Source organism: Coregonus lavaretus (assembly GCF_964263955.1).
Source record: "Coregonus lavaretus genome assembly, chromosome: 14".
Taxonomy (NCBI): Eukaryota; Metazoa; Chordata; class Actinopteri; order Salmoniformes; family Salmonidae; genus Coregonus; species Coregonus lavaretus.
Window position 1 is genome coordinate 9,398,425 of NC_140001.1, and position 17,354 is coordinate 9,415,778.

The 17,354-nt window shown below is 43.8% G+C and overlaps 1 protein-coding gene across 1 annotated transcript in view; it reads right to left on the reverse strand.

Annotated features, from left to right (window-relative positions):
* Positions 1-1,627: 1,627 nt before the first annotated feature.
* rtkna (rhotekin a) overlaps positions 1,628-17,354 on the reverse strand; it is a gene marked incomplete at its 5' end in the record, with an annotated part of 64,059 nt that continues 48,332 nt past the window's right edge. The window contains 9 exons of the mRNA XM_084176753.1: positions 1,628-2,765; positions 4,608-4,712; positions 4,930-5,095; positions 7,194-7,325; positions 7,422-7,528; positions 8,196-8,290; positions 8,488-8,712; positions 13,004-13,121; positions 15,088-15,141. Coding sequence (XP_084032879.1) covers positions 2,155-2,765; positions 4,608-4,712; positions 4,930-5,095; positions 7,194-7,325; positions 7,422-7,528; positions 8,196-8,290; positions 8,488-8,712; positions 13,004-13,121; positions 15,088-15,141 — 1,613 coding nt within the window. The 3' untranslated portion in view covers positions 1,628-2,154. The remainder of the gene's footprint in view (positions 2,766-4,607; positions 4,713-4,929; positions 5,096-7,193; positions 7,326-7,421; positions 7,529-8,195; positions 8,291-8,487; positions 8,713-13,003; positions 13,122-15,087; positions 15,142-17,354) is intronic.

Consider the following 17,354-nt stretch of genomic DNA (forward strand, 5'->3'; position numbering starts at 1 on the left):
ACACGGTACTTGAATGAGGCAGTGTAACATAGGAGTTAATGTGGCTTCTCGTGATTATGTAGTACATTACCTTTGGCTTCCTTCAATTCATTATAATTACTCCATACAGTGAGGGAAAAAAGTATTTGATCCCCTGCTGATTTTGTACGTTTGCCCACTGACAAAGAAATTATCAGTCTATAATTTTAATGGTAGGTTTATTTGAACAGTGAGAGACAGAATAACAACAAAAAAATCCAGAAAAACGCATGTCAAAAATGTTATAAATTGATTTGCATTTTAATGAGGGAAATAAGTATTTGACCCCCTCTCAATCAGAATGATTTCTGGCTCCCAGGTGTCTTTTATACAGATAACGAGCTGAGATTAGGAGCACACTCTTAAAGGGAGTGCTCCTAATCTCAGCTTGTTACCTGTATAAATGACACCTGTCCACAGAAGCGATCAATCAATCAGATTCCAAACTCTCCATCATGGCCAATACCAAAGAGCTCTCCAAGGATGTCAGGGACAAGATTGTAGACCTACACAAGGCTGGAATGGGCTACAAGACCATCGCCAAGCAGCTTGGTGAGAAGGTGACAACAGTTGGTGCGATTATTCGCAAATGGAAGAAACACAAAATAACTGTCAATCTCCCTCGGCCTGGGGCTCCATGCAAGATCTCACCTCGTGGAGTTGCAATGATCATGAGAACGGTGAGGAATCAGCCCAGAACTACACGGGAGGATCTTGTCAATGATCTCAAGGCAGCTGGGACCATAGTCACCAAGAAAACAATAGGTAACACACTATGCTGTGAAGGACTGAAATCCTGCAGCGCCCACAAGGTCCCCCTGCTCAAGAAAGCACATATACAGGGCCGTCTGAAGTTTGCCAATGAACATCTGAATGATTCAGAGGAGAACTGGGTGAAAGTGTTGTGGTCAGATGAGACCAAAATCGAGCTCTTTGGCATCAACTCAACTCGCCGTGTTTGGAGGAGGAGGAATGCTGCCTATGACCCCAAGAACCCATCCCTACCGTCAAACATGGAGGTGGAAACATTATGCTTTGGGGATGTTTTTCTGCTAAGGGGACAGGACAACTTCACCGCATCAAAGGGACGATGGACGGGGCCATGTACCGTCAAATCTTGAGTGAGAACCTCCTTCCCTCAGCCAGGGCATTGAAAATGGGTTGTGGATGGGTATTCCAGCATGACAATGACCAAACGTCAGGCTCGAAACCTTAATGACTTGGAGAAGATCTGCAAAGAGGAGTGGGATAAAATCCCTCCTGAGATGTGTGCAAACCTGGTGGCCAACTACAAGAAATGTCTGACCTCTGTGATTGCCAACAAGGGTTTTGCCACCAAGTACTAAGTCATGTTTTGCAGAGGGGTCAAATACTTATTTCCCTCATTAAAATGCAAATCAATTTATAACATTTTTGACATGCGTTTTTCTGGATTTTTTGTTGTTATTCTGTCTCTCACTGTTCAAATAAACCTACCATTCAAATTATAGACTGATCATGTCTTTGTCAGTGGGCAAACGTACAAAATCAGCAGGGGATCAAATACTTTTTTCCCTCACTGTACATTGGTACAAATAATTGCAGTCAGTTTCTTAACAGAATGTCCTGGTGAGCTCTCATAAATATTGGTTGATGTGTATTAGGCCTACAATGTGTTAATGAATATAGGGGAGGTTCTGGAAACTCAGCAGAGTAAGTGATCCTGATGTTATCACAGTATCAACAAGTAGCACAGTAAATTAATGGGAGCACAGTTGCATTAAGTTGAGCTTTCAATTCATTCACTTTCTAAGCAGTTTAAAGATCTGAAACAACACATTCCTTGACTTCGAGCACAATCATGCAATAAGCAAATCAGTGTATTAGTAGTTTCAGAGGACTTTTTCTGTCAGGCTTGAATTGCTATTACAGGCGATGGTGGGTGTAGCCATTTGGATAGATCACAAGTAACACCAACAACCCTATGACCACATTCAGATACTAAACATTCCCATACACTGACAATTCACAATTATCATGTCATTAGAGTGAAGTCATTCCAGTTAATACCAAGGCTCTTTCTTCAGAGAGGAAGTGGGGGCTTCCTTCCTGTCAGTTCTTACCAGGACCTTGGGTGATCTGGGGGTCTGAGCTGGGTTATACCTGGCTCTGGAGCCAATTTCGGGGGTCCAGTTTAGCCCTCAAGTTCCTGAGACTCCGACGGGCCGAAGAGGGCCGTGAGAAAGAGGTGCCGTCTGACAACTCAGGGCTGTGGCTGCCCTCGCTGGAGCTGTTACTGGAGGTAGAGCTGGAGCAGGACAGGGTGGCCTGGGGAACGCCTTGGGCTGGGATGGGGGCAAGGGAGGAGGAGGAGGGGGGCTGACAGGAGCACTGTAACACCCCTCCATACCCCCTGCCCCTGAGGGTGCTGAGCTTGGCGTCCAGGGAGAGGGTGCGGGGACGGAAGCGTGAGGAGGGGGAGGAGAGGGAGAGGGGCTTGGCCCAGCCACTGTGGCGGGAGCAAGGGCTGGTGCTGCAGGGGCTGTCGCTGTCAGAGGTCAGGCTGGCGTCTGAGGAGAGCAGGCCGGGCCAGGGGCAACGCAGGGGGCTGTGGGGGAGGCAGTGGCGGGTGTGGGGGCGACCAGGAGACTCCTCGAACAGGGACATCCAGTGAGGAGAGGTCCCCAGCTGGCTCCTCAGCTCCAGCTCCTGCATCCGCTGCGTCAGGATGTTCGTCACCGTGTTGATGTCATCAGAGGTGTCAATAACTAGGAGGAGCGGAGGAAAGTCATTATTGTGGTTGGACAGACCATGCTAATAATGTTGAGACAGTTGAATACAGTTTAGAGAGGTTAGGCCTAGACTTGGTGGTGCTAGTTGGGGGGGGGGGGGGGGGGTCAGGTTCAACACTGCAGTGTGTGAGTGGACCCCACTGGTACTTCACCTGTCATTGTAATAGGAGGAGAGCAGAGCACGAATCTCAGCAGACACAGCATTATCCTGCAGCAAGATACCCTCACAGGATGGGGTGGTGAGGGGGGCTAGGGTCCAGGGGGAGGGGGAGGGGGCAACCCATGAGGCAGGGGGGTGAGGAAGGGTGGTGGTGGGCAGGTGTTATGTGCATTGACAGGTGAAATAAAGTTGTGATATATGATTTGGGGAATAAAATGATGTGCATAACACGGTAAAAATGAGTTAATTTAGAATGTATGAAGATTAGAATTCGATTGGAGTGTAAAATTAACAATGATGGGAATAGAATGATAACGGTGGAAAAAAGGGGGGAAATGTAATTTGAGCACAGGAACAAGGGAGAGTGACAGGGAAGAAAGATGGGACAGTGATAGCCAAAAAGGAAGGATTGAGAGACACACAAGGAGAGAGAGAGAAAGGAAGAGAGAGAGAGAGAGAGAGAGTGAGTTAGCATGTCAGAGAAAATAACACTTCCATCCATAGTACAGAGAGGTTGGTTGGTGTGCTAGTGAGGTAGCAGGCAGCGTAGAATAGAGTCTGATGGAGAGCTCATGGGTATGGACCACCACTGTTAGAACAGTCAGAAACACGTATGCTGTTAAGGGGACTATCATCCTCTGGAAATATACTGAACAAAATGTAAAGCGTTGGTCCCATGTTTCATGAGCTGAAATAAAAGATCCCAGAAATGATCCATACGTACAAAAAGGTTATTTCTCTCAAATTTTGGCCACAAATTTGTTTACGTCCCTGTTAGTGAGCATTTCTCCTTTGCCAAGATAATCCATCCACTTGACAGGTGTGGCATATCAAGAAGCTGATTAAAGAGCATGATCATTACACAGGTGCACCTTGTGCTTGGGACAATAAAAGGCCACTCTAAAATGTGCAGTTTTGTCACACAACACAATGACACAGATGTCTCAAGTTTTGAGGGAGTGTGCAATTGGCATGCTGACTGCAGGAATGTCCACCAGAGCTGTTGACAGAGAATGTAATGTTCATTTCTCTACCATAAGCCACCTCCAACGTTGTTTTAGAGAATTTGGCAGTACGTCCAACTGGTCTCACAACTGCAGACCACGTGTAACTAAACCAGCCCAGGACCTCCACATCCAGCTTCTTCACCTGCGGGATCGTCTGAGACCAGCCACCCGGACAGCTGATGAAATCGAGGAGTATTTCTGTCTGTAATAAAGCCCTTTTCTGGGGAAAAACTCATTTTGATTGGCTGGGCCTGGCTCCCCAGCCCTCCCAGGCCCACCCATGGCTGCGCCACTGCCCAGTCATGTGAAATCTATAGATTAGTGCCTAATGAATTTATTTATATTGACTGATTTCCTTATATGAACTGTAACTGAGTAAAATCGTTGAAATTGTTGCATGTTGCGTTGATATTTTTGTTCAGTATATATTTCATTGATTTTATTTGTTTTTTGTAAACCTATTAACCTATTATTAAGCTAGAATTTTTGTAACCCTAAACCTATAAACTAACTATCAAATTACTAGATTTAATAAATAAAAGTGAAAAGAAACTCAAGTGTAAGTGTCCACAACATCTTACTGAATCATATAAAAAGTATTTTGGAAAATATTAGTAACAGTTCTTGAATCAGTTTGGGTCGCTGTCTTACCCATTTCGTGGTAAAGAGAACCCTGTTTCGATGCGACCAGGGCTGGTTTCCGGGGCGATGGCAGCTCAATCTTCATCAAGTCGTCACAGCACTGCTTCCATTGGCCTGCAGGGAAGAAGGAAGTTGTCAATCATCTTCCAACATCCAATCAAGCTGAGAAAACCACTAACGACACATCAGGAGCCAATGAGCAAACGAACAAGAGCATATCAGGACCTAGAGTGTAAGGTGTGTATCATGTCTACTCAAGGGCAGGAGTTTTTCCTGAGCTCACCAATGAATGAAGAACTCAGGCCCCTAATCATGTGATCAGCCTACTTACTCATGTCATAGAACTGTTGCCAGAAGGCCTCCATCCAGCGGTGTGTTTCTTCACGACTGTCTGCCGAGAGTGTATGTGTCACCTCCTCTCCTCCATAATGGTTACTGATACAGATACTCTGGGCCTTACTGTGGAGGTCCTTCTCCGACACCCCTATTATTGTCTTCTGACATACAGGACACGCACACAGACACAATCAGCTACTGATGTTGCCATTTCACCAAATGTTTCAATATCCCCCAAAAATATACATTTAAGCATAGTCATTTATTTTCTCGTCAACTCACAGTGCGTGAATGCACTTACTGACACAAAGAGCGGTGAGTGACATATAAGTCAAGTCCACTCAAGTAACCTCAAGCATGAATCTGTCCCAGTTATCAGCTACGTCCCAATTATCTCTCATTCCTCCCAAAGTGTGCACTTGCTCACTTCCCTTCACTGATTTGAAAGGAAATGACTGGTATAAGGTGTGGGAACTGACAGTACTCCAATGTACACTGTCAAAAGTTTGGACACACCTACTCATTCAAGGGTTTTTCTTTATTTTTACTATTTTCTACATTGTAGAATAATAGTGAAGACATCAAAACTATTAAATAACACATATGGAATCATGTAGTAACCAAAAGTGTTAAACAAATCAAAATATATTTGAGATTCTTCAAATAGCCACCCTTTGCCTTGATGACAGCTTTGCACACTCTTGGCATTCTCTCAACCAGCTTCATGAGGTAGTCACCTGGAATGCATTTCAATTAACAGGTGTGCCTTCTTAAAAGTTGATTCGTGGAATTTCTTTCCTTCTTAATGCGTTTGAGCCAATCATTTGTGTTGTGACAAGGTAGGGGGGGTATACAGAAGATAGCCCTAATTGGTAAAATACAAAGTCCATATTATGGCAATAACAGCTCAAATAAGCAAAGAGAAATGACAGTCCATCATTACTTTAAGCCATGAAGGTCAGTCAATACGGAATATTTCAAGAAAGTTTCTTCAAGTGCAGTCACAAAAACCATCAGGCTCTATGATGAAACTGGCTCTCATGAGGACCGCCACAGGAAAGGAAGACCCAGAGTTACCTCTGCTGCAGAGGATAAGTTCATTAGAGTTACCAGCCTCAGAAATTGCAGCCCAAATAAATGCTTCACAGAGTTCAAGTAACAGACACATCTCAACATCAACTGTTCAGAGGAGACTGTGTGAATCAGGCCTTCATGGTCGAATTGCTGCAAAGAAAGCACTACTAAAGGACACCAATAAGAAGAAGAGACCTGCTTGGGCCAAGAAACACGAGCAATGGACATTAGAACGGTAGAAATTTGTCCTTTGGTCTGGAGTCTAAATTTGAGATTTTGGGTTCCAACCGCTGTGTCTTTGTAAGATGCGGTGTGGGTGAACGGATGATCTCCGCATGTGTAGTTCCCACCGTAAAGCATGGAGGAGGAGGTGTTATGGTGTGGGGGTGCTTTGCTGGTGACACTGTCTGTGATTTATTTAGAATTCAAGGCACACTTAACCAGCATGGCTACCACAGCATTCTGCAGCAATACGCCATCCCATCTGGTTTGGGCTTAGATGGACTATCATTTGTTTTTCAACAGGACAATTACCCAACACACCTCTAGGCTGTGTAAGGGCTATTTGACCAAGAAGGAGAGTGATGGGAGTGCTGTATCAAATGACCTGGCCTCCACAATCACCTGACCTCAACCCAATTGAGATGGTTTGGGATGAGTCGGAGGCAGAGTGAAGGTAAAGCTGCCAACAAGTGCTCAGCATATGTGGGAACTCCTTCAAGACTGTTGGAAAAGCATTCCACGTGAAGCTGGTTGAGAGAATGCCAAGAGTGTGCAAAGCTGTCATCAAGGCAAAGGGTGGGTATTTGAAAAAATATATTTGCATTTGTTTAACACTTTTTTGGTTACTACCTGATTCCATATGTGCTATTTCATAGTTTTGATGTCTTCACTATTATTCTACAATGTAGAAAATAGTAATAAATAAAGGTGTCCAAACTTTTGACTGGTACTGTATTTCCCCATCCCCACCAGTAGGTGGAGGCAGTGTCCTGTTCCTCACAGGTTTCAGCTTGATCCTGAGAGCAGCTGATTGATGCATGATTCCACAGAACTGTCGCTCACTGTCTGAAGCTGAAACCGGGCTTTGTGCTGTGGGTCAGGGGCCACCAGCTAGCATGCTTTTTTATTTCATGTTGAGAGTGTGCATATGTGGGAAAAACTTTGTTTCATCCACTGACTGACCTTGTTGATGGCAATGGTAAAAACTGGCTCTACGTTAGCCTCCATATCCTCTTGCCGGTGGTAACAGAAAAGGTTTGTCCCTTTAAGGACGCCGTAGATGTTTGTCCAATTCTGAAGGTCACCTCCCAACTGCTGTGAGAGACAGAGGCGCTAATTAGAGAGAGAGCCATGCCTTGCTATCTTCCCAAACACACACACACGCACACAGACAGACACAAACACCCTCACCTTGACCTTCAAGCAGCCGCTCATCATCTGTTGGGTCATACAGTGAGGCTGAGCAGCCAGGCGACAACACACACTGCCGTAGAGAGGCACCCAGTAGGAACAGTCGTCTACAGGGAGAGACAGAGAGGGGGATAGAGGGAGAAAGAAATTAAACTAAAAATAATAATCTACCCCCCCCCCCCCCCCCCCCCCCCCCCCCCCCCCACACACACACACAATAGCAGGGAATAAAAGTCTCACAGCTGCAGGGAGAGCCGTGAACAACAGTGGAGTGCCCATCAAACTTTCTTACAGCCGTAAGGGGCAATGAATAAAGCAGCAGCACATGTCAGGGTGTCTACTCCCTTGTACACCTCATCATTAGAGTTTTACACAGCACTGACCCCGATTTATTACTATGACCTTGACAATGACAGTCTGTCAGTCAGCTAAAATCCTTGCTGGGAGAGGGAGGGAGATGGGGAGAAAGAGAGAGAGAAAGAGATGGGAAACTAGTCATTTGCACAACTGAATGCATTCAGCCTAAATTTGTCTTCTGCATTTAACCCAACCCCTCTGAATCAGAGAGGTGTGGAGGGCTGAGAGAGAGAGAGAGAGAGAGAGAGAGAGAGAGAGAGAGAGAGAGAGAGAGAGAGAGAGAGAGAGAGAGAGAGAGAGAGAGAGAGAGAGGGAGGTACTGACACAGAGGGAGGGAGAGAAAGAACGGGAGATAGAAAGAGAAGTCTGACCCATATTTACTGCACATGGACTAACCACATCCCCACTGTGACCTACCGTTGCCTGAGATGTTGAGGTCATGCGTGCGGAAGCTGTCCTGGACGTGTGACAGTGACAGGGTGGTGTGGGCCAGGAGATGGTACTTCGGTCCCCTGTGGACAGAACACATGGCAGAGGCACTGGTGAGCTGTGGGACTGTGGGACTAAATACACACACGTCTGTGTGTCCGCCAGTGACTTTGTGTGTGTGTTTCATTGCATGCATGATTGCATATGTGTGTCTGTACGAATGATTGTACACTACATGCCTGGAAATACATATCTGTGTGTACAACATAAACCCACTCACACCACTGAGGGCAGAGGTAGCAGCAGTGTGGCTCCTCCTCCATTGCTGATAGGGCTGCAGGCTCCAGGGTCCATGGCGACGCGGAGCTTCTTCCCTGCCGAGCGGCCCAGAGAGCTGCTCAGTTTGCTGGCTAGTTTCCTGGGCGTGCTCCCTGACGAGTAGTCCTCCTCTGAACAGCAGCTGTACAGCTCCACGCGCAGCTCAAATCCTGGACTGGTCTCGCTGCTACACACGGCAAACACACATGGAGAGATACACAGTTATACATGCACACACATGGACACAGCAAAAACAACTATATACAAACACACACACAGAAAACACATACTTATACATTGTACACTCAGTGTACAAAAGATTAAGAACATCTTCCTAATATTCAGCTGCGGCCCCTTTTGCCCTCAGAACAGCCTCAATTTGTCAGGGCATGGACTCTACAAGGTGTCAAAAGAATTCCACAGGAATGCTGGCCCATGTTGACTCCAATGCTTCCCACAGTTGTGTCAAGTTGGCAGGATGTCTTTTGGGTGGTGGACCATTCTTGATACACACAGGAAACTGTTGAGCGTGAAAAACCCAGCAACATTGCAGTTCATAACACAAACCGGTGCGCCTGACACCTACTACCATACCCCGTTCAAAGGCACTTCAATATTTTGTCTTGCCCATTCACCCTCTGAATGGCACACATACACAATCCATGTCTCAATTGTCTGAAGGCTGATTTAACCTGTCTCCTCCCCTTCTACACTGATTGAAGTGGATTTAACAAGTGACATCAATAAGGGATCATAGCTTTCACCTGGATTCACCTGTCCGTCTATGTCATGGAAAGAACAAGTGTTCCTAATGTTTTGTACACTCAGTGTATACATCTTGTACATAAAACATCAAAAATGTAATTATACACATGCATAGAAATATTGATGAAACAATTGATTTTCAGGACAAACTCTTAAAATGAATGAACAAGGAAAACAAAACCTGTATGTGAATATTCTATGTAATTATATTTAATGAATCACTTACATTTTGTTCAATATGGGGAAAGATACTATATTTTCCAGAATCCATTAGTTTAACCCTCAAGTTAACCCTAAAACCTTTAAATATGCAATACGCAGAAATCACACCGCCATTTCCTGGTTGCTAAAATTCTAATAGTTTGCCTAGATTCTGTTTATGTGACAAAACAAGCAGTCATTGTGTAGAGCAGGGGTGTCAAACGTCCGGCCCGCGGGCCGGATCAGGCCCGCAAACGGGTTTAATCCGGCCCGCGAGATGATTTTGTAAAGTATAAAAATGAGCTGCAATTTTTCAATAAAATAAACGGCTGTTCCAATTGTGTCCACTGGATGGCGCAATAGCAATTGTGTTAAGCAAGCAAACTGTTTATACCGGGGCAGAGCAAGTAGGTCAAGCAAGCCAGTCCGGATGAGCTACTTTGTTTTGCCCGCGATATTTATTACGGCTTCTACTTTTAACATTATGTGCTTTGGCACCCTAATTGCCCCAATATGTCTCTGTCAAAAAAGAGAAAAGTGGACGCAGAGTGCAGAGTGTTCCAAGAAAAATTGTCATCCTTCTATTTATTCACGGAATTGAATGGGAAAGCTGTATGTTTGGTGTGTTCACAGCATGTTGCAGTGCTGAAAGAATATAACCTTCGTCGCCACTATGTGAGTCTTCATGCCGACAAATATGACAACTTTCAAGGACAGCGGAGAAGAGAGAAGGTGAATGAACTGTTGGTGGGTCTGAAGAAACAGCAGTCTGTGTTTACTCACAGCCGAGACATCAGTGACGCTGCAGTGAAAGCTAGCTACCTCATTGCTAATGAAATCGCAGTGGCTTCAAAACCATTTAGTGAGGGTGAATTTGTAAAAACATGCATGATGAAGGCAGCAGAGATTGTGTGCCCTGAAAAGCACCAGGCTTTTGCAAATATCAGCCTGACAAGAAACACAGTTGCAGACAGGATTTCCGATCTTTCAGTGGATTTGGACAGCCAGTTGAAGCAAAAAGTAAAGTCATTTATTGCGTTTTCGGTTGCAATTGATGAAAGCACGGACATTACAGATGTTGCACAACTGGCCATTTTCATCCGCGGAGTTGATGACACATTGACCGTCACCGAGGAGTTCGTGGAGTTGGTGCCGATGACAGATACAACGACAGCAGCTGATATTTTCACTGCACTCGTCGGCGCGCTGGACAGGGTCGGAGTGGACTGGTCCCGCGCTGTCAGCCTGGCTACAGATGGTGCGCCCTCAATTATCGGGAAAAAAGCAGGCGTTGTGACAAAGTTCAGAGAGAAAGTGCAATCTGCAAATGGAGGACGTGATTTTTGGACTTTTCACTGTATTTTGCACCAGGAGGCCAGAAGTCATTAAAGATGGATAACGTCATGAAGGTGGTCATCCAAACTGTTCATTTCATCCGATCCAGAAGCCTGAATCACCGTCAGTTTGACAGCCTTCTCAGAGAGAAAGACCACATCTATGGCCTGCCATACCACACTGAGGTAAGATGGTTAAGCCGAGGTGCTGTGCTGAGGCGTTTCTTTGATTTACGAGAAGAAATTGAACAGTTCATGGAAGAAAAGGGCAAACCAGTGTTAGAATTTAATTCCGCAGAATGGATGCAGGACCTTGCATTTATGGTGGATGTTACAGAGCACCTGAATAACTTGAACAAACAGCTGCAAGGGCGCAACAAAGTTGCCACGCAATATTATGACAGCATACGTTCTTTCAAGTTGAAGCTGTCATTGTGGGAGATGCAACTCGCCGGTGGTGATGCAGCTCACTTCCCCTGTCTGAAAAATGTGTGCGCGACCCAACATGTGGCAGACATGAAGCGGTTCAAAGATAAAATAACGGGACTGTTAAGGGAGTTTGAGCAACGCTTTCAGATTTTTGGTGAACTGGAGAAAGACTTCAATGTTTTTTGTTCGCCATTCACCGTGAATCCCTCTGATCTGCCCGTCAGCATCCAACTTTAAATAATAGACTTGCAGTGTGACTCGGATTTGAAGGGCAAATTTGCCGCAGCTGGCTTGGACACATTTTATCAGAATCTCTTGCCAGGTTACCCCAACTTGACAGCCCTCGCTGCAAAACTGTTGTGCATGTTTGGAACCACATATCTTTGTGAGCAAGTTCTCTGTAATGAGCATAAATAAAACAAAGCTGCGCTCAAGGCTCACGCACAAGCACTTGAATCACATCCTGAAGTTGGCTGCCACTCAGGATGTGACGCCTGATATTGATGCGCTGGTGAAAGCTAAAAGATGCCAGGTATCAGGAGTCAAATAAACTATGCAACCCCACTTAAAGTGCTGCATGAGACACCCTGATATAGTTCTGTGATCTGTGATATACTTCTGTGAATCACTGAGTCATTGTGTGTTTGTGTGTTGTTTGTCCTCAGAATTTTAAATAACTTGAGGTGTTTTATGATTAATAGTGATGTTGTGCTTTTGGACACACTGTCCTCAGGCTCCAGCTTTATGTTTATATGTTTTTATGTTGATGTGCTATTGTTTTTAATTGATTTTATTTTATTTGTATATTTAACCTATTCTTGACTCTGTGGTTCTTGCACTTGTTTGGGGAACAGGATTTCATTATTTGTATCTACATTTCTGCCTGAGAAATGACACCCTGATATAGTTCTGTGATCTGTGAAACAGTTATGTGAATCACTGAGGCATTGTGTGTTTGTGTGTTCTTTTTCTTTAGAATTTTCAAATAAACTTCAGGTGTTTTATGATTAATAGTGATGTTGTGCTTGTACTATTTTGGACACACTGTCCTTAGGCTCCAGCTTTATGTTTTATGTTGATAGTATTAAAACAAAAAAAACAATCTGAAGTTGTTGTTTTTAAGTTATATATATACACCATGATTTTACCGGTCCGGCCCACTTGGGAATAGATTTTCCTCCATGTGGCCCCTGAGCTAAAATGAGTTTGACACCCCTGGTGTAGAGAGTCATTGTACCATCTAAACCACTGTGAAATATATTTTCCATAACCCAAAATATTGTATTTTCAGTTGTTTGAAGCTAGTGTACAAAACCGAAAGTAAAAGATGCAAAAATTATGAATTTGGTCAGGTCGCCCAAAAAGTTTAACCTGTCTCCTCCCCTTCATCTACACTGATTGAAGTGGATTTCAATAAGGGATCATAGCTTTCACCTGGATTCACCTGGTCAGTCTATGTAATGGTGTTCATAATGGTTTGTACAGTCTGTGTATATGTATCAGTTACTGATACAGGATTTCAAAATATATCCATTTATCTACCTTTATGATACAATCATGACATTAAATAAACATGCCCTTATAAAGACCAAACAATACTCACTATGTGAAAGACAAGATAGCAAGGTTGTGTTTACACAGGCAGCCCAATTCTGATATTTTTCCACTATTTGGTCTTTTGACCAATCAGATTAGCTCTTTTGCCAATAATTGTGTAAACACACAAGCCAACAGGAAAATAGGACTTACAAGACGATGGTGTTGTCAAAGCAGATATCGGTGAGCGTCCGGTCCACCATCACCATGTCTGTGTCGTGAATCTCCGCTCCCACCTGGAGCAGACAGAAGACTGCACACCGATGCAGCTCTGAGAGAGGTACAGATAGAGAGAGAGAAGGGAGAGGTAGAGAGAGACAGAGGGGGGGGAGAGGTAAAGAGAGAAGGGGGGACAGAGAGAGAGCAGTGAGAGGGAGGTGTGAGAAGCAGCATGTGGAAGACATTTGACTAGATTTGACTAGATTTCCCCACTTGAGAACTCCTCTGGCACTACCTGCACCCTCTGTGGATGTTTTAAACAGACGGAGGCTACAGAGTAGATTATTGGAGAATCGTGGGTTTGGCTCTCACACTGGACAGACTGGGAGGAACAACACCAACTCTAGCAGCTGTTGGACTTGGACATCCGCACTGTGAGAGTCTGGCCTAAGTAGCTTTAAGTGGGTTCTTCACATGCAGCGTGGTGTGTGAGTGTATCATTTTACGCTAAATGTATTTGGGAGTGTGAGTGCGGGTGTGTGAGTGCGTGTGTGTGCGCGCGCGTGCATGTATCAAAAGCTGTGGTGTAAAGTACTTAAGTAAAAATACTTTAAAGTACTGCTTAGGTCATTTTTGGGTGGGTATCTGTACTTTACTTTACTATTTATATTTTTGACAACTTTTAATTCACTACATTCCTAAAGAAAATAATGTACTTTTTACTCCATACATTTTCCCTGACACCCAAAAGTACTCGTTATATTTTGAATCCTTAGCAGGACAGAAAAATTGTCAAATTCACGCACTTATTAAGAGAACACGTGGTCCCTCCTACTGCCTCTGATCTGGCAGACCCACTAAACACAAATGTATCGTTTGTAAAGGATGCTGGAGTGTGCCCCTGGCGATCCGTAAATGTTAAAAACAAGAAAATGGTGCCGTCTGCTTTGCTTAATATAAGGAATTTGAAATCATTTATACTTTTGATACTTAAGTATATTTAAAACCAAATACTTTTAGACTTTTACTCAAGTAGTATTTTACTGGGTGACTTTCACTTGAGTCATTTTCTATTAAGGTACCTTTACTTTTACTTAAGTATGACAATTGGGTACTTTTTCCACCTCTGATCAAAAGCACACAATCTGTGCTTGCCGTCTTGGGCAACCAAGACTCCTGTCCCCGGAGTTTATTAATATGCATTAGATCTATTAGGTCATGCAGATTAATTCATGCCAGTTGTCGGTGAGGGGCAGACCTCACTAAGGAGTTGGGTTTCAGCACGTTCTTTTTTTTACCATAACGTTTTGACCTTTACATGTAGCAGTCAACATAAACCATAACACAGCGGTATCAAAAGAGCACCTAGAACTACAATTACCGGATCCTAAGCAGACCCAGGCCTCTCTGCTTCAGTAGCACTGGCAAAGACAACAGAACAGAAGAGGGCTGTCTGTGCAGCAGGTTTCTAAGCCAGATCATACCAAATTACTTACTGTAGGAATGTCTGCTTGTCAGTGAGCTGCTGACTTTACCAAGGGAAAAATAGAAACATGTACATTCATTTCAACAGCCGTATAGAACTTAAGATCTACAAGTGTTTTTAAAAGAGCATGAACTGTTATGCTCACATGTTCATTGCTTTAGTTTGTATACTTAAGAGTTATTTCCCAGGGCCTGTTTCCATAAAGCATCTCAGAGTAGGAGTGCTAATCTAGGATCTGATCCCCACCTGTCCATTCAATGTTATTCATTATTATCTAAAAGGTGAAACTAATTCTAGGTCAGCCCTCCTACTCTGGGAGGCTTTACCCAAATTATATTCGATTCACATGGCTTCACTTACTCAGTCGACTCACATCACATCTCTTCACACAAACTCAGAGCGACAGATAATAGCACATGAATCATTGATGAATCTATTAACACCAGTTCTACCACACTGACATGAATCATTGATGAGTCTATTCACACCACTTCTACCACACTGAAATGAATCATTGATGAGTCTATTTATACCAGTTCTACCACACTGACATGAATCTATTCACACCAGTTCTACCACACCGACTCCTCACCTCCTTTGTTCTTGAAGTACTCCGTGTCTTTCCACATGAGAGGGATCCGCAGATCTGCAATGGCAAAGGACAGTCAGAGTGAAAGTGAAATCAGCCACAAATGTAACATATACACATGTGCGCACACTTATGTGTATGATGAATTTATGTACAGTGTATGTCTAGTCTAACTGAAACCCATGCGCTGAGCTGAACTTACTAGCTAAATGGCTTCCCAGTCAATCAATGATAAGTCACAACTTCTGTTCATCAACTCAACTACTCCCTTCGTGTGTGTGCGCGAATGCGTGTGCCCTCCAGCTGTGAGCTGACCTTAGAGCCACCTGTCCAAAACAGACCTCAGAGCCACCTGTCCTCCCACTGAGCCAGTGCAGTTCATCATAATCCTTTAATTACCTCTTTCCCCCTACTCTCACCCTCATCCTTTTATTTTGTTTTGTTTATTATGATCCCCATTAGCTTTTGCAGAAGCAGCAGCTACTCTTCTTGGGGTCCACAAAAAACATAAAACATGACAAGTAACAAAACACTGATAGACAAGGAAAGTCACACAAATTTAAAATACAACGATATCCAAACAATGCAACTAAAACATTATACAAACAATACAACAAAAAAGTATGTGTGTGTTAGAGTGTGTGTGTGTGTGTGTGTGTTAGTGTGTGTGTTAGTGTGTGTGTGTGTGTTAGAGTGTGTATGTGTTAGAGTGTGTGTGTGTGTTAGAGTGTGTGTGTGTGTGTTAGTGTGTGTGTTAGAGTGTGTGTGTGTGTGTTAGAGTGTGTGTGTGTGTTAGAATGTGTGTGTGTTAGTGTGTGTGTGTGTGTGTGTTAGTGTGTGTGTGTGTGTGGTAGAGTGTGTATGTGTTAGTGTGTGTGTGTGTGTGTTAGTGTGTGTGTGTGTGTGGTAGAGTGTGTATGTGTTAGAGTGTGTGTGTGTGTGTTAGTGTGTGTGTGTGTGGTAGTGTGTGTGTGTGTTAGAGTGTGTGTGTGTGTGGTAGAGTGTGTATGTGTTAGAGTGTGTGTGTGTGTGTTAGTGTGTGTGTGTGTGTGGTAGTGTGTGTGTGTGTTAGAGTGTGTGTGTGTGTTAGAGTGTGTGTGTGTTAGAGTGTGTGTGTGTGTGTTAGAGTGTGTGTGTGTGTGTGTTAGTATGTGTGGTAGTGTGTGTGTGTTAGAGTGTGTGTGTGTGTTAGAGTGTGTGTGTGTTAGAGTGTGTGTGTGTGTTAGAGTGTGTGTGTGTGTTAGAGTGTGTGTGTGCGCGTGTGTCCCCTCACCGTCCCCGCCGTTCCATTAGTTGTTTTTTTATCCGTTTTTTTAAAGGTAATTTTGCTGTTTGCTTGAGTAATTGGAGATTGAAGGGAGTTCCATGCAATCATGGCTCTGTATAAAACTGTGCGTTGCCGTCAATTCGTTTTGGACTTGGGGTCTGAACAGACCCCTGGTAGCATGTCTTGTGGGGTATGTATGGGTGTCTGAGCTGAATGTTATTTGATTATGCAGACAATCTGGAAGTTTTCACAGTAATATTCCTCATAAAAACTAGAAGAGAAGCAGTTAATCTCTCGTCATCCGTCAACCAGGAAAGGCTGGCATGCATGTTGTTGATGTTAGTTCTGTATGTGCAGTTAAAAGGCAAGACGTGCTGCTCTGTTTTGAGCCAGCTGCAGCTTTGCTAGGTCTTTGTTTGCAGCACATGACCATATTAACGGACAGTAATCAAGATGGGACAAGACCAAAGCCTGAACAACTAGTACAGTTGACATTTCCCCTCACCATCTTCACAACAACTTTGTTAATATGTCTTGCCCATGATAATTGACCATCCAATGTTATACCTAGGAGTTTGGCTTCATCAACTTGCACAATGGTCACACCCTTTATGTTCAAATCCAGTTGAAGTTTAGGTCTTAGAGAATGAGTATGGTTATATGCAAACAATACTGAAATTATTGTGGATAGTCAGATTAATATAATAGTTTGATTAAAATGCTTACATGCTTTGGAAGAAGAATGATTTCCCTAATAATCCTGTTTACATGGACACATCTGAAATCCGACTACCTGATGGCACTCTGATAAATGTAGAAAATCGCCAATCAAAATAAACGTTCTACCACATGTTATTTTTGGGAAGCAAATTTGATTCTGAGTTCGGATATATAAAGTTTGTATGTGAAAACAACTTCTAAGACGCATACATTCAGTGGTCCCGACTCACTTCACTCGCGCTAAAGAGGGAGATTTGCGCTACCGGTGCTAGCACATGCGCAG